This window comes from Haemaphysalis longicornis, unplaced genomic scaffold (assembly GCF_048455015.1).
Source record: "Haemaphysalis longicornis isolate Haplotype H1 unplaced genomic scaffold, Haemaphysalis longicornis Haplotype H1 scaffold_3, whole genome shotgun sequence".
NCBI classification, from domain to species: domain Eukaryota; kingdom Metazoa; phylum Arthropoda; class Arachnida; order Ixodida; family Ixodidae; genus Haemaphysalis; species Haemaphysalis longicornis.
The window spans coordinates 9,874,162-9,900,405 of record NW_027526335.1 but is presented as its reverse complement, the minus strand read 5'-3'; the positions used below and the strand labels follow the sequence as shown (position 1 = coordinate 9,900,405).

The 26,244-nt window shown below is 47.9% G+C and overlaps 1 protein-coding gene across 2 annotated transcripts in view; it reads left to right on the top strand.

The window, feature by feature from the left end:
- The window catches only part of Rg (A kinase anchor protein rugose), a 337,821-nt gene that overhangs the window by 142,483 nt on the left and 169,094 nt on the right, over positions 1–26,244 (top strand). For both annotated transcript variants that reach the window (XM_077702285.1, XM_077702286.1), the window contains exons 30-37: positions 1,922–2,052; positions 3,058–3,216; positions 3,494–3,710; positions 11,824–11,950; positions 13,974–14,082; positions 17,743–18,058; positions 18,551–18,697; positions 20,019–20,155. In XM_077702285.1, coding sequence (XP_077558411.1) covers positions 1,922–2,052; positions 3,058–3,216; positions 3,494–3,710; positions 11,824–11,950; positions 13,974–14,082; positions 17,743–18,058; positions 18,551–18,697; positions 20,019–20,155 — 1,343 coding nt within the window. The remainder of the gene's footprint in view (positions 1–1,921; positions 2,053–3,057; positions 3,217–3,493; positions 3,711–11,823; positions 11,951–13,973; positions 14,083–17,742; positions 18,059–18,550; positions 18,698–20,018; positions 20,156–26,244) is intronic.

Sequence of the window (26,244 nt, the reverse complement as noted above, 5' to 3'; positions counted from 1 at the left end):
CCTTCGAAGAGCCCCTTTTGATAGTCGGTGAAATGCTTGGCGTTTTGGCGGGAAGCCGACGAAACTACGTTTCCTAGACGATCTTCTAGACGCTTGAGACAGTGAAGCAATTCTTCGGGAGTATCGTACGTGCGAACGCTCACTGCTCGAATTGTGTCTGGATCGTTCAGGCCGGTGATGATGTACTCGACACAGCCTTTGTCACTGATATTACACCGGCGAGCCTTGGCGAGCTTGTCGTAGTAATAAGATTCGATGGGCTCACCTCGCTTGCGACAACGGGCTTCCATTTCACGGTGGAGGCGTTGCATTCCTGATGTCGACGGAAATGCACGCTTTAGTTCGTCTTTCCACTGCACCCACGTTTTGTCCACTGATGACAGGGAATCGTACCAGGTCTTGGCCGGGCCTTCCCATCTGCATAGTGCGTTGCAGGAGGTCAGCCTGTCCGACCAACCGTAAATGTCAGCCAAGTCGTCGACTCGCCGAATCCACGCGTCGACGGTCGAGCAGCCTGATGAAAGGGGATCGAACGATGGCACCAGACGCGAAGTCTCTGCCGCGGGCGTAACGGGCGTGGCCGGCGTCTGTTGCGTTTGAAGGAGCGCCATACCGTTTATCGCTTCCCTCACGGCTGCCTGTACAGCTGCTTGGATGACGGCTGCCATGTCCATCGCCGGCTGTGGTGTCGTGGAGTCACTCGGGACTTCGTTTTCGGATCTGGTGTCGCTGCGCACCCCGTCGTCACCGCTGGCCTGGTTCGCGCCATCTTCGTTCGTTGTCGCTGAAGATGCTGCGCTTCGCGTCACAGGCCCCATCATAACCGCAGGGCGGCTTCTCACGTTCGGACGTTGTGATTATATCCCGCTTCTGAACTGTTATCTATTATTGAGAGCCGTTGGCTTGGTTGAACTGAAATAACTCGTTTTTTATTTAACTGATTATATTTACACGGTGGCTCGCGCGGCCCATCGGGGAGCGCTCTTCTTGCTCTCTGCGGCGGTGCGCGGGTGCGACTTCCGCTCGCCTGCTCATCGCACCTGGAGCAGCTCGGTTGGCTCGGTGGCGTCATCCCGCAGAGGCGCCGCGTACACTTGTAATAGTGTCTCCTGTAACAAGGTTTTACTGTAGTTGTGGATACGGCACGCCATGTACGATGAAGTCAGCATGCATGTGACCATGCCACAGGCCAAGATGGCTGCCCCTACAACCGGCAAAGCCCAATTGCATGTGCAAAGAAGGCACGGGGGCCAAGGGGGCCCTCACAATATGCACGGTTAGCTTAGTTGTTCTCACTTAAATGTGCTGTGCGCATTAAATGCCGGATATGCTTCCCAGGTAGATTTAAAGTATGGCATCTGCACATAAAAAAACATAAATTGACTCTAATGTTCTGTTGGTGTCATTGGTCCTGAGTGCATGACCTGGACACATGACCTGGACATGGGACACATCATAATGAATTGCTATGGATTCTGCACCAGAGTCTCAGATAAATGGGCATAATTTGAGCTTTAACCAAAAAAAAGGGGGGAAACACTTACTGTGAATCGGAGTAGCGATTGTGCAAAGCTTCCACGAACCTGCATGCACCGGCCATTTTAGTTTTTTGGCGCGTTGTGGCCAGACTATGCCATAGATGAGTTTCAAATGAAATAGTTCGGTTGTAACAGACTTGCCCATTTATGTTCATGGGGCACAAGGCATTAGAACTGTTTAGTAGACACTGGTAGGCAAATTAACTGTACGGGAGAGTGGTAGGGCTTTTTTTTAACAACCATAAAATAGGTAGATGGCCACCCCACAGTGAACTTGTTGTTTCCCCAAACTGCTCTCACCTTGAGTGGCTTGACTGGTAATATGAGCGTTCATTAGTGGCTAGTGGCGACTTCACGCGGAGCCTGTTTGGATTGCCATGCAGCCGGGGAGCAGCAGGCGTCGGTGCTGTGGTCGGATGGCCAGGACGGGGAGCGGGACGAAGTGATCGTGGTCGAAGAGATGGACTCCAGTATCCTGGCCAACATCCACTCGTCCGCTGCCGTCATTTCCACGGTGGGTCTTCCTTCACTGCCTCCCCTGCCTGCTCTTTGGCTGCTACTATGCAGAAATGGCTCGCTGGGTCGACGGGCCAGCACCGAGGGTTACTCTTGCATTCCAAAAAGCGCAGCTCACGTGTGCTGAATCCTGGGATAACCTGTGCAGGCAGCCCATAGTTGTGACCCTCTACAATTGACGCTGCACCTGGTAAATTTTTACCGCAACAAAATATCTTCAGTTTTGTAACCCATCAAAGTTGACCCAGAGAACCTACCCCACTTTAATTTAAGCAGTGCTCCCACAAAGTGAAAATTGCACTTTCCTTCTTGTCTGTATAACAAAATTTATGATGTAGTCTTTTTCATTATTTGATTTTATTTATTTTATTTCCCATTTTTACGGAGAAATTAAGGCAGTATGAAAATTTAGTTGGGCTGTAAGTTGTCAGTTAGATGTTTATAGCATAGAGTTTCATACTAATATACACTAGAGGGAAATCTGGCGCCACTGTGTAGGGGAGCCGCGCTTCAGCGAGCTTTCCGTTGTGTACCGGGCAGGCACGTTCCACTTGTCCTTGGCATGGCCCATGAAAAGGCTGGAAAGTTGGCTCTGGCTGCAAAAAAGCAACAATATTGCTGTATAATGTTCATGAAATTCTTTTGTTATTATAAAATTGGACCTCCAAAAGGATTAATTTGTCAGTAATTATTTAGAAGCTTCACGTATGATGAACAACAAAAAAATGCTGATTTTGGCTTCGAGACAAAAAAGAAGCCGTATGGCTAGCTAAGCTAAGCAGGCGAGGAACGTCGCTAGCAGCAATGGCGCCGCCCACGGCGGCCCGTGACTGCAGCGACAGATTTCCCTCCTGTGTATATTAGTATGAAACTCTTGTGGTTCATGGTAACATTGTTACTTGATTTTGCCCAATGCACCAGAAGCAGTGGCCCCCAGTAGCCCCTGCCGTGCAGGGGAAGGGTGCGAGGATGAACTCCTGTTGTCCATATCCCTCCCCAACAGAGCCCCATGCCCGGCCACCAGCCTGTGGCAGCAGCAGCAGTAGCCAATGCCTACCACCACCACCCTGAGGTGGTGAATGGGTCTGGGGAGCCCCTGGACAACTACCAGGCCAGCATCCTGGTGTCCCAGGAGCCCGCACTCAACGGCCTCAACAACAAGGTACTCTCCCTCCCTCCCTCACTCATGGAGGTGGCCAAACAGTGCCTGCCGTCTCTGTCTTTGGTAGAATTGGAAGGTTGGAAAGCTGTAATAGGGGAGTGCAGTATGAATAGTAGCCGTGAACGTGCCGATGACTGAGGAACCTAAGCCTGAATGCCACCGGCTACGAAGGAAGGCAAGGCTAACCCACATGTCCAAGAGAGCTTGCCTCCTGGGAGGGAACGAAACTGCCCAGCTGACCCTTCCTTCCCTTGCCCTGTTCTCGACGGCCGAGCAGGTGGCCGAGGGTGCCGGGATGATGTCCCCCCCGGGTGGCGGCAAGGTGGCGTGCGAGGAGGCCCCCAGTGCCCGCGAGGCCAGCCTGACCCAGAAGCTGGAGGGGGCCCTGGGCAGCGTGTGCCCGCTGCTGCGCGAGATCATGGTGGACTTTGCGCCCTTCCTCTCCCGCACCCTGGTCGGCTCCCACGGGCAGGACCTGCTCGTCGAGGGCAAGGGTGAGCAGGAGAGCCCGTTGCGGGCACGCGATTTTCGTTCTTGCAAAGCTGAAATTCCAAACTCGCTAAGCAATTTAAAAAAAAAATTCTTTGAATTCCTAAAAAAAATATAAGCATGTTACACGATCTTCACACTGTAGGGCTCAGGCCTTGTGCAGTTCTTCAGCTGATGAAATAACCAGTGAAGTGTGTTTGAAGATGGTCCCTAGAAGTTTGGTTGGACTGCCTTCAGCCGCGTCTCTTTCGAGATGAAAATTTAGTGACAATGGACCCGATCAGTGGGCTGCTTCAAGATGTCAGATAAACCTCCACGGGAGTTCAGTGGTGTTGAGTGCGTTCACACTTGGAAGAGAGACCTCCCTAACACGAGATTTTCTTTGATGGTGACAAAACTTCGCTAACTTCCAAGGCCACACTGCATTCATATTGTAACGTGGCGGCAGAGCCAATGACTCGAACGATGGTTGACGGATGAGGAACGATCTATTTACAGAATTTACAATGCGGCCATAACAGCGCGCGCTGCGAGCCAGCCACTTCTTCATCGTCCTCGTCGTCTTCTGTGATGAGCCACGATGGGGCATTGGCCGCCTAGGTGTCCCATGACAATATTTTGTCATTGATTCCACTGTTTCATTAGTCACTACTTGCCTGCATGTTCCAAACATCTCAGAGCTATTGCGAGAGCAAATGTTCTGCCTGGTGCTTTTGTCTACAGTGGTTAAAGGAGCCATGAAGAGAAAACACAAGTTTGGTTCATTCAAAAGATTGTCTCGTTAGAATCATACTGACACCACTTTTAACGTAAACTTCGCTCAAATAAGCTACATAATTAGGAAAAACGGGAATGGTCATGCGACCCACCAGCTCATTTCCCGCAACAGAACCTATGTCGTCACATGGGCTAAGCTCTGCGATTGGCGGAGGCTGGCAGAAGCAGACGCAAATTAGGTAGAACTTACAAACTAGACGAACGAGCGATTTCGCTTAAATTTAGGGCACATTCTTTACAAAGCAATAAGAATGATGGGACAAACCGTGGAAGTTACGAAAGCACATGTAAACATAGAAGTACTGATGCGTTCTGCTGTTCGTACTGCGCACAGCATGCCTGGTTTCGCTGCACAGCACTACGGGGCTTGGGGTTGTCTCAGACGACACTGGCCGATTGACGCAAGCAACGGTGTCTTACGTGACCCCATTTGTCGAGCGAGCACTGTTTCAGGGAACGAATATTTTCTCCCAGAACAAAAACAAGCCAGGTTTAAATGCGGGCAAAAACAAACCAAACGCTTGCCACGGTATGGTGGCGCCATCTAGGCTACGGAACGTAAAGAAACGCGGGAACAAACCAACACCACTGTACAGGGTGGAGACAACCTTCGAACGGTCCCGTGCCGCCGCAATTGGGCCAACGGGCTCAGCGCGTTATTCTTTTCGTTTCCCACGAGACCTAGCAACGCGAAACAGACAATATGATTCAAACTTCTTCAGTAAACCGCGTTGCGGCGATAATTTTAGCGCGGTTTTGAGCAACCAAAAATGGCGGCGCCAGCATATACGTGTCTCTACCCTGTACGGCGGATGCGTGAATGAAGGTACTCTAGGCTGCAGAGCGGTCGGTTTCAGTGATGTCACTTGGGACCACGAAAACGCACGATTGAGCGGGAAAATGAAAATTTTAACCTAAATTGTTTAATTTCTCAGTGAATAAAGCACCGTTTGTATCCGGACAAGCGCTGGGGGCACTATAAAACACGAAATCTTTCGAATAAAACCAACTTGCATTTTCTCTTCATGGCTCCTTGGTTAAAAATCACTGCCATGTTCTGGAAAAAAGAAGTGCAAGGCGGCTGAGCCTAGTCAAGTCACTTGGTATACGAGTCAGAATACAAAAACTACTGCTGCATGAACATCAAAAATGCAAGTACCCAGTAGTGAATGTGTCACCACTTTGTGTCCTCGCATTCTTGTTGTTCGTGTAACATTAGTATTTGTAGGCTGACCCATAGACCAAGTGAAGAGTGGACCAGCTAGCTCAGATTCTCCCTATTTTAACAAGTAAATGGTGATATTAAAGATTAAATGGTAATGGTGATATTAAGGGGGGACGCGGGTCTTAGAATGGTCAAAAATGGCCAAAATATCGATTTTGAGAAAATCCAATTTTTGGAATTATTGTACCTTCAAGCACCTGCCTTCAAAATATCAACGCGAAATTCCATCGGGAAATACTCTAAAATCATGTTTTGAAACGCCTCGAGGGCCACGAAATGCCCAGATTTGGGCAAAAGTTGCTTCAAATTCCCGCGCGCCCCGCGGGCGAAGCAGCCGACCGATCGCCGCCATCTTGGTCTTGTTTTGAAGCTTGTTTCTTTGTGCGCATTTTGCGATATCTCAAAATGGCGTCGCTTGAGTAGAACGACCGGCCTTGCCAGTTTTCCGAAGGCACCTTCTCGGCCGCTGATTGGCTAGAGCGGGCGCGCGCGGTTTGAGTTCGCCATACGACCCCTCCCATTGGTCGGCGCGACTGCTGTCATGGCGGTCGCCATCATGGCGTCTGCTACGCGCGTCTGACGGAGTCCGCTCTTCTGGCGCAGCGCTCGCTTAGAGCAGTTTTTTTTTACAGTTTCTTCTAATTCTTCCATCGCGTACTTTCGTGAATGATGCCAGGAGACGTACGTTTGAAGAAGACGACCCTTCATGCGCACGGGAAGCGAAAGCGTCGTCCGCCTATCCCAAGGTCGCGTGGTGCGACTTCGGGCCGCTCGACTCCGCCGGATGAGAATCGTTCGCCGCCTCGTATTGCCTCGCCTGCCCCATCGCCTGACCAACCACCTCCGGAATCCATACCTGGTCCAAGCACGTCCTGCCGGCTTGACACGAGGTATTACACGGCGGAGGAGATCGCCGCGCGTACGGAACACGCGGACGAGGTCAAGCGCGGAACGGAGACTAAGTCAGCAACGCAGCGGAAATTCGACCTCCTTGAAGTGGATTTGGCGCACTCAGAGGAAGAATCCGGCACAGATTTTGTCTTAGTGGATTTTGCAATGCTGAAGGACCTTTTCGCGCACGTCAGGTGCGGCAAGTGCGGGCTGGCGGCGCCGGATTTGAGGAAGCCTGACCGGCAGTACGGCCTCGCCGTGAAGCTCGAGGTGACGTGCTCGATTTGTGAACACCGTGTGGAACGTTTTTCCTCGCCAAGGACCGAAGGATCTGGCAATATCACTCTTTTTGAAGTGAATATGAGGGCTTTGAAAAGTATTCAAAGCATGGGGAAGGGGGTGACTGCTCTTTCAGATTTTTGTGCTGGTATGAACTTGTCCCACAGAGGCCTGCACCACAAGACATTCCAAGCGCACTTGAGGAAAGTGGTTCAGGTTTGCGAGGACACTGCAGCAGCCTCTGAAGCTGATAGTGTGCGTGCCATCAAGGACTTGTACACCTTGGTCAGCCGCCAAACAACATAGATGATATGTTTGATGGCACGTGGATGACAAAGGGACGGTTGTCACACATTGGAGTGGGCTGCATCATTGGAGTGTACACCGGCTTGGTGATTGATCATGTAGTCCTCTCTAACTTTTGCTTAGGTTGCACCATCAGACCCAAAGCTTCAGATGAGGGCTACGAAGATTGGCTGGCAGACCATGAGTGTCAGCGAAACATTGACTGTGGTGCAGGACGCATGGAGGTAGAGGCAGCCCTGATAATGTTCAAGCGCTCGCTCTCCAAGAATGGGCTGCAGTACACAACCGTGATGTCCGATGGAGATAGCCGCACCATGCACGGCTTGAAGGAAAAAGGCGTCTATGGGTTTATCCCCTGAGGCCAAGAAAGTTTGCCTTCCAGCTACATTTATTTTCCCCAAAAGACTCTTTTGAGGGCCAACAACATGATGCATTTGCGGAAAACGCACTGCGCAGTGTCCCACCCCTGTATCCTCTCAAACTTCCAGCATAAAAACCGCGAAAGAAATAGCCTCACCAAAGAACAAAAAAGGGGGGCACCTAAAGCAAGTTTCACCCTCACACTTTTGCCGTACACAATATTCTGGGTACCACAGTGCACTGTAATAGATGATGGCACTTCACGAAGGACTGTTGCAGTTTTCACGACGCCAGCAAGACACCACCAGATTTCACAACGCTAACAAAATGCCAACAGATTCGAAGTCGATAAATTTTGCTAAATTCCTGTTGGGGTCCGTTACTTGGCCTTTTGTATCTCCAGTTCTAGTTGACATTTTTGGAATCCAAAGACAGATTTGAAAATGGGAAGAACATGTCTTTTTTACTGGGAAATTTTGAAGCTACACTACTGATGGTTCATCTCATAACACATGGCCAAACTTCAAATGCAGTTTTCTCAGTTTCATATTTTTGGTCACTTCCCTCAGCCTTACGCAGCTTTTTGGAAACTTATTTTTGCTTCATAAGGTCAATCTTGGTACCATTTTTTTCAGTACAGCCTGAGGCAGCCGATGACATTCTTAGTTTTTCTGTTTAGGCTACGCATAAATGATGACTTGCAGTTATTTTGATGAGCCAAAATATCCAATACTGCCATTTTTTGTACTTGACATATTTTTTTAGGATGCCGTGACTTTAGAGAAAAACGAAGAATGTCATCGGGTATGGGAACTCTCTGGCTATCCATTCATGTAATTAAAAGCGACAAAATGCAATGCGAAAGTTCATTAAAGCTGCGTAAGAAATTACCTAATTGCGGTTTAGACTTTGTATGATAACTTTTGAACTAACAGCACCAGCTCAAATATAATTGCATATTTGAAATCTACAGAGAAAAGCACATCAGTGTGCAAATTTTCATAAGTTTCTACCCATAAATAAAAAAGTTAGTTTTAAGACCCTCGTCCCCCCTTAAATGGTGATTATTTGCTGCTCTGCAAATGAATGGAATAGTAAAGATTAATAATGCCTTTTCAGATTTTTAAATTAACTAAAAAAAGGCTCTTGAGCAAAAAATGGCGGGAAAACAAAAATTTAAAGGAAGGCAGTGGTTGAGTATTAAATGTGTTACTTAACTCTTTCGCTACCGTGCCTATCAAAATCGATCAATTTGATCGATACTTTTGGGAGCGCCTTTTCATAGCGTTCCAGGCATTTCTCGAACAAGTAAAGCTGTTTGGAGTTAGATCAGAAAATGGCCTTTCAAAATCAGTTTTGTTTTCATTTTTGCTACGGAAACGGGATTTTTGACACGCTTTTGAATCACCTGGGTGTGGAAAAGGGGCATGGTCATCCCGCGTCACTGCTACCAACGAAGAATGCGTGCAACTCGTAATTACTCTGCACCAGCGCTTGTTTTTTGCTATCAGAGCGTGAATGGGGAACTAGCAAACGATTTTCAATCGTCAGGTTCGCGCTCTGACAGTAATAATCCCAGAATTCGACTGAAAATGTCAAGCAGTGCCTGGTTGCAAAGCTACTTTATGATTTTAGGCAGTTTTATTGCCTTTGCGCACGTTGTTCTAAGTACTGTGGTAGTTCTACTTACCCCAGGACCATTCGCAAACAGTTTACAACAGTTTCGGTTTCGTTTCTGCATCGCGAAATTCATATTTAGCGCTACTACGCAATTACCCAACTTCAAGGCTACCTGCCATGGCGCCTGGAGCGTCCGCGACTGATCCTCGAGCAAAGCACGCCGCTCCTGATTTCCCCCACCCTAACCCGATTTCTGCGATAAGAACTTCATATGCAAGTCAAAGGATCACACCCAGTCGCCAGATACCTGTTTCGCCGAGGACAGCGCTTCAAACCGGCCTTACACTGCCAGCTGTTCGACTTCCAGTTTCGTTTCCATGCGAGGGTATATCCGGATGTCTGATGTTGCTGCTTAGTTGAACTGTCTATTCGGACGGAGTCTCCGATAAGTTTTTGTACTGTTTCATTTGAAAAATGTTAGGTGGCGCTGCAATAGAGGAGGCTCGTTGTGCTGATATTTTTCATCGCGCAACTGCTACTCGGCCGAAGATCGTAGGGCACGATTCTAGCTCATCGTACCTCATTTTTGCGAGCAAGGCTACAATTGCGAGTAAGAAGATGATAATAAAGCTCAGCTTTATGTTTTGAGAGATAACTGACCGTGAACGACAACAAGCATCAGCCACGGCGTTTCGTTTTCAACTTCATGCATGTTTTTTTCCGCATCGCGGGCTAGTCCCAAATATTGTGCTCACTGGAAATGAAAAGTCAGCCATTGACATGATGTTTTTACGTTATGTGGGGGAAAATTGGTGCCTCTGATAATGACAAACCGCCAGGTTTATTCCAAGAAACCACCCGAAATTGCACATTTTGAATTGGAGGTTGGGCTTCACCGCATGACACGAGCACCGTGCATGCTAAGATTTTTTTTTTTTATATCTGACAAACTGTTCTGCGCAAGGCGAAATTTTTTCTAGGGCGTGTTCTTGAAATGTTTCCCTACAAAATGTATATTCTAATTTTTTTTCTACTACCGGTGGTTTGATAAACACAACTTCTTTATTATTTTTTTCGACAACTTGACAAAAAATTTTGATTTTGATATTTTTTTTACAGTTATGGTATATAAAAACCTTTAAAAAACGGGTGTTATTGGAAATGCCGTTAAATAATCCGCATTTTGTGTTCCTGCAATTAGTGCCTAACCAATTTTTTAGCAGGAAAAAAAATGTTTTCTTGGACCCCTAAAATTAGTCAATTTTCCGGCGGTAGCGAAAGAGTTAAACGGGCCCTAAATAGGCTTCCCAAGGTTGTGATTTCAAGCGTGCAATCGCTAGATTGCATGCGACAACATGTTCACGACAACATGTACCAAATATTACCCCTCTGTGTAGTGCAGGGGCCCTACAAACAAGCAAAAAAACTCCTTCCTTTCTATGTTTACATGTGAATTCTCGTCACCATTGAAGAGTGCATGTGACATAGCTTTATGGGGTAACGTAGCCTCTGTGACGTAGCTGGTGCTGAAGGCTATGGCAGCACTATTGGCAGGTTCCCTTAATAAATGCTGCAGCCAATCATCATCCAAGATTGCCTCGTTAGAATCACACTGACACCACTTTTAACGTAAACTTCGCCGCTTAAATTTGCTTTATAATTAGGAAAAAGGGAATGGCCATGCAACCCACTAGCTCATGTCCCGCAACAGAACTTATGATGTCATACCAGCCAGCTCTGCGATTGGCGGAGGGCGGCAAAAGCAAACGCAAATTAAGCAGAGCTTATAAGCTTGCTGAAGGAGCTATTTGCGCTTAAATTTAGGGCACATTCCTTTTATATCAGTGAGAATAATGGGACAGACAGTGAAAGTTACGAAAGCACACGTAAACATATAAGTACCGATGCCTACTGCTGTTGGTACTGCGTGCACTATGCTTGGTTTAGCTGCTCAGGAATGCGGTGCTTTGGGGTTGTCTCAGACGGCACTGGCCAATTGATGCAAGCAGCGGTGTCTTACATGACCATATTTGTCGAGCGAGCACTATGTTTCACGAGACAATTATTTTCTCCCTGAACAAAAACAATCCAGGTTAAATTATGGTCAGAAAGAAACCAAAGGGAGAAAATGGCTAGCCACGGTATGGTGGCGCCATCTAGGTTCACTAACGGTAAACAAGGCTTCCCAATCGGCTGTGGAGCGGCCGGTTCCTGTGATGTCGTTGCAGACCACGAAAACGCACGATTTAGCGGAACAATAAAAATTTTAGCTTAAATGAATAATGAATTAATTTCTAAGTGAACAAAGCATCGTTCACATCTAGGCAAGTGCTCGGGGCACTATAAAACACATCTCTCAAATAACACAAACTTGTATTTTGTCTTCATGGCCTCTTTAAAGTTGGGAGATTGTGGAGTACAATAACTTGGCTAATATAGAACACTTTGAAATTATTTTTGTGGGGGATGTTCCCTGGGTAGTACTCCAACAATTGCACGCATAAAATCGCAACCTTCAGAACCCTATTTAGGGTCCCTTTAACGTATACGTGGTTGAGTATTTAATGTTTCTGGAGCATGCGCTTGAGACTTACAAGGATCTCGTGTGGCTGCCCTCCCCTTCCCTCCTCCCCCTCCCTCTCTCTCTTCCTGTGGAGCAGGGCTGAGCACGTTCAAGAACAGCACCTCGGTGGTGGAGCTGGTGATGCTGCTGTGCTCCCAAGAGTGGCAGAACTCGCTGCAGAAGCACGCGGGCCTCGCCTTCATCGAGCTCATCAACGAAGGACGGTCAGTTGAGGGGGCTCGGCTGCTGCTGCTGCTGCTGCTGTCTGCCTGCCTGTCCTGCCAGCGCCACGCACTGTCAGCCCGGGGTGGCAGAACGGAGGGAAACGTGTTGGTTTCATTGTACGATGGCAAAAGGGGCAGACCATGCACCCCTCAGGACCATGCACCAACACATTTCGCTCGGTTCCGCCCCCCGTCCAGGCCTGTCCGGTCTTTTTCTTTTAACGCCCGCCACTTTTTTCCCAAGGTCAGCAACCTGTTAACCTAGCCCTTGTTTTCCAAAGTATTACTTGTGTGATGAGAGAGAGCCTTTCACAATGGCCTGAAAAAGGCCAAAAGGTATTTCTACCCTTTTGGGAGTTTAAAAGAGGCACTCCTTCCCGCATAGGTGAGGAGCCTGAAAGCAAGGCTAGTGGTGGCACATGTAGCTAGGTCCCAACACTTCTGTGAGTGGGAAAAGGTGCACTTGCACCACTGGTTTCAAATCCTTTACAGCAACTAAAATCTCTGCCCTAACTAGGCCACAACGTGAGCTTTTCTACTGCAGATACAGCTTGGCTTTTATCAAGAATTCCATTCTGGTGAAGGACGACAAGTCGTAGCTGCAGCTACCTGCGTCACTTTGCGATTGCAGTCCTTGCCACATTGTCAGCTCCGGCATTGTGTCGGTGCATTGTGTAGGTGCTATCTGCATTGTTTGTGTGCTGTCTGCAACTGTATCAGCACAACTAATGTGTGCAAAACACATGGATTGTACAATTTTGCTGGGCTGCCGTCATGGTCAGCCATGTTAATCGCAATAAGGCACGCCTAAAGTAGGTCAGGAGCAGCTTACGTTTCAGGCAGATAAGGTTGCGAAAAGGCACAGTTTTAGCCAGAGCTTTGCACTTGCTCCATTTAATCTTGTTTTAATTGGTCAGCAGCTTCTTGGGCAGCTTTAGTAAAATTTCGCACAACAGGGTTTTCGATCGGCATATCCTCAGAGCTTCTCCTTTCGTGTCTACTGCTTTTTTCCTACTCTTTCATCACCTGAGGTACAGCCAGGACTTGCCTACAGTACCTATGTGCTGTGGGCCCTGGGGCTGAGGAGTTGATGGGCTCGCTGATTTCTCATGCTGCTTGTTTAAGGCCACTTTCCTTCTGCTTCCCCCTCCTGCTTCAGGGAAGGGCAGGCAGGCTTGTTTCCTGCTAGGGCTTGGGATCAATGAACAAGTCGGAGGTTTACATGGCATTGTAATGTGTGTGTGTTTAGGTTCTATAAGTCGACCAAGCTCTGGTGTCTATGGGTGCCAAGGAGAAGAGGCAAAACTGCACCTGTATCGCCAGTTAGCATTGTCTTTGCCTCATTCTGCCCTGCTGTAGGCAGTACAACTTAATGTGAAGCTCTTAAATTTCACTGGATTTATCAACTTGATTTTTTGCGAAATTTTTGCAGTAATCAAAGGTAATAAAACTTGCAGATGTTGCTCTAAGTAGCACATTGCTGGGCTGCCTCCTTTTTGCAGAACACTCGAATTGCTTTTTCCTGCACATTTTTTTCTGAACTTTTGAGTTCGTATACTCGGGAACAAGTTAAGAACGGCAATAGCTCGTGTACAATATCACTCCACCTAAGCGATGAACCCGGATGTCAACGGCTGCGTGCGTTTTGAGAGGAGATTGCTATGAATGCGAGATATCGTCTGCCTTTTCTCGCGTAGTTTGTTTGTCGTCGTTGCAGTAGTTTATAAGCATATTAAGTCCAAAAAATCACAGAAACGGCTCGTGCCATGTTCAACGTATTTCCACTAATGTACTACTTGCGTCGTGCGGAATAACATCCAACTTCGCTGATGAGGCGCAGCGCCAACTTCTGTTGCCATTCTTAACTTGTTCCCGAGTATAGTTAGGGGCAGTGGTTCTCACGGGGGTTGGCACAGTGCTTGAATCCTCCTGCTCATCCAGGCACCTTGGAAGCGACTGCAGCTTTGCGGCTGCTGTGATGTCTGACGTGCGTGTTTTGTCTGCCCCCTCCAACCATGTGCAGGCTGCTTTCCCACGCCATGAAGGACCACATTGTCAGGGTGGCCAATGAGGCAGAGTTCATCCTCAACCGCATGCGTGCAGACGACGTTCTCAAGCACGCCGAGTTCGAGGTGACTCACCTTCTCTGGCTGCCGCTTTTGCCCGTTAATTTGCAGCCCTTCAGGCATTCGAAGGTTCCCTTTGCACGTACTGTATTAGTTACATGCCCTCGTGCCTAAAATCTGCCATGTGAAGTTCAGCAAGGCATCAAGCAATCTCGTTGGCTTTAATTGCGTTGGCTGGTTGTGAAGAGGAATTGCATTTCTCTTTGCTTAATTTTGTCTGCTTGAACGACCTTTTAAGAACATAAATCACAAATATTTCCACAATTCATCGCTTCCGGAATTTAGGGAGCGCCTTTGAAATTCTCGTTTTGAGGCACATCGCAAGCGACCATGCGCACATCGTCGGCCGGCAGTGCAACTAGCAGTGACGTCACGTCAAGTACATTCGAGAGTTGAACGCTCTTTGTGTATGTTGTTCCGTGCAGCTGCATACCTGATATTTTAAAAATAATGCATCTTCTATTCGTTGCCATAAACAGTTTTCTATCGACGTAACCGGCGTCGCGACCGCTTCTGTTGTCTGACAACCATTGTAGCAGAACTCAGACCTACTGGCTGTTTGTACGGTTTCTAGCCAGTTTCCGTGCTGAAGTTCACGTTGTTTTGCCGCATTCTCTTTGGAATCTTACCTGTTTTGTATCAAATGGCACAAAATCGCTGAAGAAAAAAAAAAAAACGTGCCTTGTGTGCTATTTGAACTTGCGGCCACCGGGCCAGCCCAACGCCAATGTTATGACCAGCCTGCATTGAAGCCCAACACTTTACCCACTACGCTATCGATGTGAGAAGTGCGTGTGCCAGAAAACTGCGGCGTAAAAACCGCTTCACATTTGTAAAAACCGCTTCACATTTGTAACCCAGCACTCTGGTGTGTTTTCATGAATTCTTATCAACCCAACCCAGAGCTTTAACCGCAAACGATTCAGTAAGCCAAAGGGGAGCATATCCAATCAACGAAACAATGTTAACAGCACTGTTTATTGAAGGAAACGAGAAAGCAATCGAACGGTTTGAAGGCTGGACTCGGTGCCTCGGTGCTGTATCACTGCTTCTCGCTAGTTATTTTTGCACTTGATGAGTAAATGACAGGCTGGTTTTAAGTTCCGACTCCTCAAAGTTCCTCCAATAAATGTATTTAGGTAGTGAATTTTCATATTAATCTTTCAGTCTTTTATCTCGTCAGGTCACAGGCCACACAACTCGCATTACGGGCTACGTGAGACAGACGTCTGCAAACTTGTGCAAGAATACCGGCTAGCAGAACGACAGTTTAGACTCGTGTGAACAGCGTAAACAGTTTACAATTACACTGATGATACGATTCTGGGTGATACGAACTTCGGGATGATACGAATTTCTGATAAGTCCCAGGGAAATTGCATTGTTTGCAATGGGAAAAATTTCGGCTTTTATCAGCGGACCTGCACCGCCCAGCAGATGATACAAACGAGCCGGCGAAGCGCCCGACTGCCTAGCGAGCAAGCGATGACGACGTACGGGCTCTGCGGGCTCTTTCTCCCCTCTTCGGTGCACTTCCCCAGGAACGGCCGGGCTGTTGTTTTCTGCTCGTGAAAACGCGCCGTGCACTCTACAGGCGCGCTGATGCTGCCGCAAAACCACCCGTACCTCCGCGGGGCGCGGCCAGTCACGGCAACATGGCGGCGTCCTCAGTCGCGAAGTGGTGCGACCGCTTCTAACCGCACTTTAAAATGCCACTCTAAGCACACACAAAGTTTCTTGTGCGGTAAATAAGCTAATAATGTCGGCGAAAACTGTGCTATAAAACATCACTCGCGCCGCTAGTGAAAGCGCCCATGAAATATTTGCCAAGGTGCTACGCCTAAACATCTCCGGCAAAGATGTTTAGGATTTGGTCTCGAGCGCTTCGAAACTGCCGCCACTGCCACGCGCGTTGCGCGTCATTTTCTTAACGACGCACAGGCAGCCGTCAGTGTGGAATCGCCTACGTAGGCGTGAAAATATCACGCACGCAACGCCGACTCCCACGAACCGCGTGCAAAAACGCTCCCGTAGTAAGCTTGGGCACTGCGAGTGAGGAGACGAAAGTTCAGAAAGGTCCGCTCTTTATGGAGCTTTAAAAAAAGCAGAAAGATGTCACAGATTTTTTCACGCGAAACGAAGAAAAGAAATAAACGAAAACTTTCTTAATGCTCAATTTTTTTGTCTGTATTGGTTCGTACGTATTTCAGATGATACGAATATTTTTCGTGGTCCCACGAGATTCGTATTATCGAGATTTTACTGTACCCAGTTTACTTTTAACGTGTTAACTTCTGCCTGCGCCACTCGCCCGCATTGTTGACTGAAAGTTCAACCATGTTGATCAGTCATATCAGAGATTAGACATCTCCTATTCAGTTGCAGGGTGAGTTTCATCATGGCGCCGTTGTTGTAACTTTATTTGAACCTTTGCGAGCCCGCTCTATGCCGACATGTTGTGGAGACGAGGGGGAACTGTGATTAGCTTCTTACGGACTTCATGTATGGAGGAGGAAAGCCTCGATGAAACCATAACGGCATTTTTTTTTTTCCTATGTGCCAATATCGGGCAACAAAATGGGTATGCATTGCTTGCTTATCAAGGTTTCTCAGTTATAAGTACCCACACAACACAATTTTCTTGAAAATCACTTCACGACCCATTTAACTTTTGCGCAGGTGTTATGCTGGCTGGTTACTATATCTACTGGAGTTTAACATGCCCTGTATTGGGATCCACAATCAGTTCCAATGATAAAGAGTAATGTGCAGAAATTATCCTGTGGGCATAGAAATGTCACTGACATTTGGAATTATGCAAATTCTTGTAGTTCAGATCAGAACACAGCATCTTGCGTCCCATGCTGCTAATTGTGATTAAAAAACTCTAACCAGTCATGAAAAATAAAATTTTGCTTTATACAGTAAAACCTCGTTACAAGAGACACTCAAGAAACCCAAGAATCATGCCTCGTGTAACCAAGGTCTCTTGTATGCAATGTTGCTAAAATGGTGAACATAGAAAAACCAACCAAACCGCCTTCATTCAAATGTGTCTTATAACCAAATGTCTCTTGTAACAGTGTTTTTTGTAATGAGGTTTCACTGTATCTCAGACACTGGGGAAGTTTTGGTATTGCAAGTGCGTACATACAAGTTGCTGCAGGCCCAGTAAATGGCACTGGTGCGTGAAAATTAAAGCAATGCCATCTTTACCAAGCCATCTTTACCGAGCCTGGAGTTCTTATGTATGCCACACATATGTGTAAAGAAACATTTACTGAAAAACTAGAATCTGTACTTTTACACATTGAACAACATTGTCAGTGAAGTTGACGGCACCAGTAGTAGAGGGGAAAAAAAAAAAAAACATTGCGAACTCTTCCTGAGAAGGGTACATGCTACTAAAAAAGTTTCACTGCATGCTTCTAATCCACGTGCATACATTTGCAACAACACATTTTCTGTGAAGTACGACAAGCATTTTGAAGACAAGGACGTTGCATTTCAATGTTATCCTGATGACAAACAAGACCTCCGTTTGTTGTGCCGCTTCTTCATCTGAGGAACAGGGTTGTCATGATTGTGTAGGAAGTTGTGCGCTGCTGCTGCCACTGGTGTGTTGGTACCGCCTCTGACGGCCCCCTCCTTCCCCCCCTCTCGCAGTCGCTGTGTGCGCAGACAGCTGTGGACCGCAAGGAGGAGGAGATGATGTGCGACCACCTGATCACAGCGGCACGGCGTCGCGACTCCCTGGTGGCTGCGCGAGCGCTCGAGAAAGTGCTCAACATCCTGACCAACCGCCACGGAGCCTGGGGCCACAACAGCAACCAGGGGCCCCAGCGCAGCCCGGACAATGGCCAGACGGAGTTCCTCCGGCTGGACGCCTGGGAAGACGACGCACGGCGCCGGAAGCGGCTGGTGCGCAACCCCCACGGCTCGTGCCACCCCGAGGGCACTCTCAAGGCGGCCATTGAGCACGGTACGGAGACGATGGCCATGCTGACAGGAATGTTCTGTCACATGACATCAACTGCAGTTAAGAAGCAAAGAATTCTGGGGAGGGGGGAGTGTATTCATATTCCATCTGCAAGTCCTAAAGAAGTTCCACAAATTGCCTGCACCCTCAGCATAGACAGATAAGTAAAGAAACAGTGATAGGTGAGGAAAGCAATTACATTTTTGGCAAGGACACAGGCAGCTGTTGCATCCCCTGCCCCCTTTCCTCTGGAGCAGCTATGTAACTGGTTATCTGCAGTTGTTGCCCGTGCCACCTGTGCCGAGTACACCTGCTGGGGAAGCATGTCCGAAGCCTTGTCCTCCTCTTAGATGCTGCAGGGGAAAGCAGGGGAAATGTCTGCTCAGTGGTGGCACTAGCGTTGCTTCTTCGCCCACTCGCAGCTTCCCACAAGCTCTTCCCTATGCCAGCGTAAAAAGCGGTTTCGGCGTGTTCTGTTGCTACTGTACACTGCAGGGGCCCCCGAGGATGCCATCCTGCAAGCCCGTGAAGAGCTCCACCGACAGCTGGCCCTCACTCGGCGCCAGCACCAGCTGCAGAGCACCGACCTCCTGGACGACAGCGACTTCTGGGACGACAAAGACCTCGACTCCGAACTCGCAGGTACGGCCAATCACGGGGAAACAAAAACAACACTGAGGGAAGCAGCGAAGTAATAGTAACTACACTCTTGCTTGCGCAAATTATAAATGGAAAGTAGTTGCATTATGAAGAAAAAGAAATCATGGAGGAGTCGTTGGTAGATGTTTAATAAAGCTTGAGCATCTCATCCCTCTTCCTCACGAGCTTGAGGCTCAGCCTGATGCATGTGCATTGTTCGGGTTTCAGTAAACCTCAACATGGCATTCCTCGCACGCCCTTTTGCATGCAGTGCCGACCGTGCTTTGCACTCTAACCATCTCAGTACAGTAAAAGCGCGTTAATTCGACTCTCGTTAATTCGGAAAATTGGTTAATTCGGACACGTCATCTGGTCCTTGTAAATATACGCATCACTCTATGAGACAGGTCGCTCGTTATTTCGGACAGATTTGACCGCAAATCGGATAATTCGGCGACTTTCAGGCCGCTGGCGAGGCTCAAAAACGAAAAAAGAACAATTCGGAACAAAAGTGAAGCTCAAACGCAGCATCGCCATGGACATCAATTATCGACTTGGCTTGACTTGAGACTAGTTGAACGTCTTTTCTTCGCGTGTAGGTTTGGCGGTGCCATCGGTGCCATTTTGTGGCTTTGTTCCCGTTGCTGAGCACCTTGAAGGGCTCAGAAAAATTGTGTCCGCGAATTTCTGCTCGAAAGCAGACAAGCATACGCAATTACTTCGTAAAATAAAGGTATGTAGAAAAAAAGCTTGCATTTATTGTTTATTTCGACCATTCGATAATACGGACATTCGGTTAATTCGGACATTTTTTCCGGTCCTTAGAAATCCGAATTAACGAGCTTTTACTGTAGTCACGTTTGCTAACTTTACAAGTGCATTGCCAGCCTGTCACTCTTTTTGTTGACCGCAGTATTGGCAGTTCATTACTGTCATCCCTATTCCATTCTTTTTGAGCCTACTTAGCACTGCAGTCGCTTTGAATTCATTTACAACACTACAAGTGGTGATAGAGTGTGCCTGGAAGCTGTATGGCTGGCATGTCAGGCAGTGAATGCAGCATTACCGCAGCCAATGCCATCACCGCTCTCTGCACGCATTCTGTCATTCCTTGTCACTCCTTCCAGGATGCCTGTTCTATTGCTCACACAATGAAAGAAAATGGGTTCAGGCAGTGCTTTTTTAAACGCATAGTAGGTAGAATTTGACATTTTTGGTACAATGCACGACCAGCTTGCTTAAAATATCTCGTAAACCAGCATAAGTGGTTTCAAGAAGCGAGAGTTGATTCCCCCATCGTTGTGTGCTTCTTCCCTTCGTGCAGGGTCCGTAAGTCTTAGCACGAGATGTCGGCTGATAGCTCCAGGAGTGACGGCTCCAGGCATGCTCTCCGTCACCCAGTCCGAGCTGTTCTTCGAGGTGGACGAAGACGACATAGAGTTCAAGAAGAACGACCCCGAGGTAGGGAGCTTCTGCAGCATGCCTCGTTGCTTGTGGGCTCGCATGTGGGCGCTTCCTCTTTCCAGCCATTTAGGAGGGTGCAAGCTGAAAAGGCAACACCATGGAAGAAGAGCGTGTTGTTTCAGTGGTCCCTGTGTATGGAGCAAGCATGGTGCTGGAGCACTTGTAGTGAGGACTTTATTGACAGTCGCATCAATCATTATTCGCCATTTGTTGAGCTACCTGTTTGTCTACCTTGTAATGGACACAACTAGGAAGCAACGGTGACCCAACTATATGGAGTTATGAAGTGACCTTGGCCTGTGGCCAAGGAAACAATTCAGGTGGGTGCACTTTTAGTGGACGACAATAGACTCAGCTGGCAACACTCACGTGTGCTGGTATAAAGAGTGGACCAAACTTCTGGGCTAACTATGCTGCAGCACAGTTTCATCTCATCAATTGTAGGTAATTGGTAATCTCGGTTTAGCAATGGATGAGATAAAGCCATCACTTACTCAGTGGCATTCAGTGGCCACAAAATGCTTGAAAAAACTGTGGTTGATTCCTCTGTCATAGGAGTCGGTAAAACACGAGAGTGAAATGTGCAGCGAAATCTTCAGCGAAAGGAGCATGATTTGCGGGTCAGCGACTGTCTTGTGGGTGTGCTTGGCGAGTGACGTCCTGCTGGCGGGTCGCTTCGACTAAGGTGCGACCACTTCAGTCCTGCTTCGTGGCGTGTAGGGCGGACAGTTGCGTTGCGACGAACTCAGCTTGTGGAATGCGAGAGGCACGCGCAAACGCATTTCGCTTCCCGCTGGCGTTTCTCTTCGCACCAAATCGGTCACATTTACGGCATTCGCCCGTCGGCGTCATTGCCTTCTTGCGGCGCATACTGCAACAATTTTCTTACGTGGAGCCATCGCACTGAGAAACAACACAGCTTACGCTGCCCAATCAAGGTGCCAACTGTTGGTGCTCGCTAGCGTCATGATGCCCTACTTCGCTTCACCTCTCCTAGACGGCAGTACCATCCGTGTCAATGAAACTTTTTCTGCCGTTTCTCCTGTGGTCGTTGTACTGGCGTCGTTTCTGTGATGAATCCTGGCATAAATGCTTTCATGTTAAAAAAAAACTGTGGTTTACCCAGTTTGGATGCAGATCTAATGTAAATATTGCAGTAAGTTTATGCTAAGCAATTCAACATTATTGCTGCTGGAATTTATTGCACTGACTTGGGTATGCTGCAGCGCAATTTAAATACTCAACCTTGACCAATGCAACATCTTTCTGTGAGCTCAAGCTGTCTTGCCGTGCAAGCCAATGCACTTGAAGTTAAACATTCAACAGAGATCTGTGTGGCTGGGAAGGTATGATTGAGGGGGTGCGGGGGCCCGCTATTCAAAATAATGCAGGGGCATGTGGCTGACATCCACTGAATGCCTCCTACACAGGAACGACCTGGCACACAGGAGTGGCTTTCAATGCGCAACTCATTAACTTTAGAATCTGTTTTGAAGAACATAGGTTATGAGTTTTCTTGTTGCAGGGAAATGCCAATGAATGTTCAGTTGTCCCAGGGGTTCAATCAGCACCAACAATCAAGTGTCAAAGGAGCAAAACTTCTGCATGTACAGAAGAAACGCAGAGGGCACAACCATCCCGTTTAGACTCCATTCCAACTTCTCCTCTGTCCCTCTCGTCAGTCGCTCTGCCCTTTGCAAGAGAGAGAGAAGGGGACTCTGTTCTCCCAAGTGACCCAAGCACTGCACCTGCCTTGCATGGTCCCTGCAACCCTGACCTGCAGAGAGCCCCACGTTGGCATTCACCGTTAGCCTGTTTCATTCCCCACTTTGCAGGGGTGTTATCCTCTGCATTTGTTTCGTTTCAGAATACATGTCTGCTATCGGCTGCGATTGCATAAAAATCGGCTGCCACATATTGTGCCATCATTTGTGTTTACCCTTCCACCCAAGTCTTTTCGGGCTCATTTTGTCGGCAATGAATTGATAACTTGGCCAACTCACAAGTCTTGTTATCAAACATTTCCTCTCAGGAAACAATGTTAGCATGCCTGCTACTACACTGAGTTCAAAAGAAAACATATTTCGGAACACTTGCCCATCGGGATGTGTATTACCTACACTAGCAAAGGCGTCCAAGCAAGACCGCGTCCATCGCGGCGGCCAATTGCAGCGTCAGGTTCCTCTCGAGGTATTACCGCATGAAACTGTATGGACTGGGAGGGTGTCGCTTTGGGTGTCACTTATGCAGGCCAGCTTTGCTACACTGCAGTCCCCTCGAAAATATTGTCGCTCTCGTTGACGACTCATTCTTTGTGAAGGCTCTCACTCCCCCACACAAATATTAATCTTTAACATGCAGAAATAGGAAATGGTAGCTGTGAGCATGGCTATTGCAACGGCGGCAGTGGGAAGCCAGCTGGAGCGACCCACGGCTTCTCTGCAATGAGTTGCTAGAGGGCTCTAAGCGCTGTCCTTACATAACAATTTTCTGATGATGTTGCTCCTGCAGCGAGTGCAAGAAGTGCTTCTGGCTGTCGTATCGCCAGGCTACATTTTTTCTTATTGTTAAGAACACCTTAACTCTTTCGATACCGCGAGAAATTGGCCAATTTTTAAGGGTCTAACAAAACATTTTTTTGCGTTGTACATATTGGTTAGGCACACATTGCAGATACATAAAATGCAGATTATTCCACGCGCTTTCCAACGACACCAGTTTTAATAATGTTTTCCTAAATAATGATTGCGAAAAAAATTATCGAATTCGAAATTTCTGTCCACGCATCGAAGAAAATAAGAAAACATAAGTTGTGTACAATAAACCACCAGTTGTAGAAAAAATTTAGAATATACATTTTGTAGGTAGACATTTCAAAAACCCGTCCTAGAAAAAAAAATTGAGTTGCGTGGTACAATTTGTGAGATATAAAAGAAAATGTTAGCCCGCGTGGTGCCCGTGCCATGTGGTGAAGCCCAACCACTATTTCAAATTTTGCTATTTTGGATGGTTCTCTAGAAGAAATCTGGTGGTTTGACATTATTAAATGCCCAAATTAGCCTCTTTGTGATGTAAAAACACCTTGCCAATGATTATGACCGGCACAATATTGAAGGCAAGCAAGCGATGTGAAAAAATCCGCTTGTAGTTGAGAAGCAAACTCTTTGGTGGATGTTTGTTGACGTTCTGATGATCACTTATCAGTCAGAACTTTAATTTGCGGTTTATTATTATGTTCTGACTCACTATGGTAGCCTTGCTTGCAGGAATAAGGTACGATGCGCTAGAATCATTCCCAGCAAGCTTTCACCACCAAGCCGCCATCGGACTGTGAAACGAGTTCAGCACTCCGCCTACTACATTGCAGCGCCACCTAACAATTTCGAAGAGAAACAAATACAAGGCTGTTGTAGACTCTGTCAGAATAGGCAGTACTACTAGGAAGCGACACTAGACCTCCGGAAATACCCTCGTATGAAACCGAAACCGGCCGGTGAACAGCTGGCGGTGTTCAAGTCCGATTGGAAGCGTTCTCCTCGTCTGAACTGACACCCGACGACTTGGTGTTATCGTTTGACTTTCAGCGGAAGCTCTTATCGCAGAAGCAAGGCGTAGATAAAGTGGAAGCGCGAGAGGCATGCTTGTTTTGAGGAGCTGTAGCGCGCAACGGAGGCGCCATGGCAAATGAGCTTGTAGTTGGGTAACTGCGTAGTAGCGCCAAATATGAATTTCGCAATGCAAAAACGAAACCGAAACTTCTGGAAACTGGTTGAAAATGGCAGGCACACTTGCTAGACATGCGGGGGACCATCAGAAATAAGCTTTGGGAGAACAAAGCTGCCCTTTGTCCGAACCAAAGATCATTAGTGAATGGCTGGGCCCATTTTCAAGTAATTATCGCCTCTCAACGCTGTCGGACTACAAAGCTGACCGCATTATTTGGTATTTGACTTGCCGGGATCCTTTTGACAAAAAAAATATTATGGTAATGCAGCCTAGCGACGATCTGCATGCTTTTTTCGCAAGGGCAGCAGCCACGCCCCCTTCCTCAAAAACACATGCACCTCAGCTCACAAAAAACGCCGTCAAAAATCTCAATGTCGTCGGAGCGGGAAAATTTAAACTGATTCTAAAAGGGCAGTGCCTAGACTAACCACTGACCGCATTAGGTGCACGAGAAATGACTACAACATGTCGAAATAGGCAATATAAATCATCGATCACCGGTGATCGATTTGAATAGGCGTGGTAACGAAAGAGTTAATATGTAACGGAGGCGAAACATAGTGATAATGAAACATAGAGCACTCTGGAGGCACAATAGGGCACAAGGAACTTGTGAAGGCATAATCAGGAGGCGGACTCTTAGCCTTCAACCCAGCGTCTGGGCTAATTGCGACTCATGCGGCATATTCTCCCCTGGTGAGCCTGGGGAAACATTACAGCGTTGTTGTTGCCCTAGCAACGCCACCGCCATGTTGGCCTTGAAGGCGTTATAATTGCCATGGCAACAATGCGAGGGCGCGCAGCTTGCGTGGGGGAGAGGTAATGCTCTCCCCTCTCATGCCGGTTGGATTCCTTCCCCCCTCCCCGTGTCCCCCCCCCCTTCCCACCCGGCAACCGCCGCCGCCACCCCGCTGCCTCCAACGGGCAAGCCTCGCTCCGACGGCACGAAGCCACGCCGCTTGAGCAGTAACGACGCCAGCTCGAATATCACTTGAACACTTTATTCGCGTTACCTGCGCGAACACAACGTGCGGCGAGAAACACCGATGACCAATACAACACAGACAAGGTTGTCTGTCTTCAAGCACAGCACACGCACGACACAAGTCCTATCGTTCAGCTCAGCTTCACGTACGGCATACGAACGACGTTCTCACCTTTTGCCAACAGCACTCAAAGAGTCTTCGCGTTACGATTCACCCTGGTGTTCTTGGCGTCCCTTTTGCAGCACCGTAATGTCCGAGGGAGCACATCGAGCACATACGAGAAATCGCCCACTACATGAGACGCGCGCCGGCCTCGCTGCTCGCCGTGCGCAAGCAGCAACTGCGGTGACCGTTATCGCGCATGCGCGCCCCCAGTCGCGCCGGAGAGAAGCGGAAAGAAAAAAAAAATAAGAGGAGGAGTGTTTCCCCAGCGCCACTGCCTCTAGGCGCGCAATAATAGAACCGAAACTAGAAAAAGTAGCATTGGCCTGGCATAATGGTGCCAACGCCCACACATGATGTATCATATTTGCACAATTCTAATCCGCACATTTTTTGCTAAAAGTAGCCTTCAATTTTGTGTGCGTGCTGTGATCGGGCTCAAAACCAAAATTACCCGCCGCTGTGGCTCAGTGGCTAAGACGTTGTGCAGCTGAGCACGAGGACGCGGGTTCAACTCCCGGACGTGGCGGCTTCTTTTATGATGGAGGTGAAAAGCAAAAACGTCCGTTCAGCGCACGTTGAAGATTTCCATGTGGCCAAAACTAATCTGGAGCCCTCCACTATGGCGCACCTCATCGCCTGCGTTGTGTCAGCGCATTAAACCCTACAATAAATCAACAACTACACACAAATGATGCGGTACAGGTTGGTATGGGCTCAGCCTCTTTTGAAGCTGGAGAAGCAACAAATAAAAGTTTGGGGGGGACGCTTGGGAACTCTCATAATAATCACTGGGGAATGAATCTGCACTTTACCTCAGAAGCGTGGACACTCAGTGGTGGAGGACGGGAAAATACAAAACTGGGTATGCAAAAAGACTGCAGGGGTTGTCATAACAAAAGTGCAGGAACCTGTAGTTAAAGGAAGTGCTAGCTTCTCTGCCGCGTAAATTGGCATGATGCAATAGAGCCGTGGTACGAGAAATGCAGGGAAGGGGCAGTTACAGGGCCGTCACCACCATAGTTGTGGTCCTAGCACATAATCACAAAGAAAATACTCTTGGTCTTAGATGAGAAAATGTAGACACCGGTATCCGGTTGAGACGTATTTGCCATCGCCGCAGTTCAGAGGGGCAGCCCTTAGCCATTATTTCAGGCAGTGCTCACGGCCAAAGTTCTATCTTTTAGGCTACACTTTTCTTTGGTTCCCAGA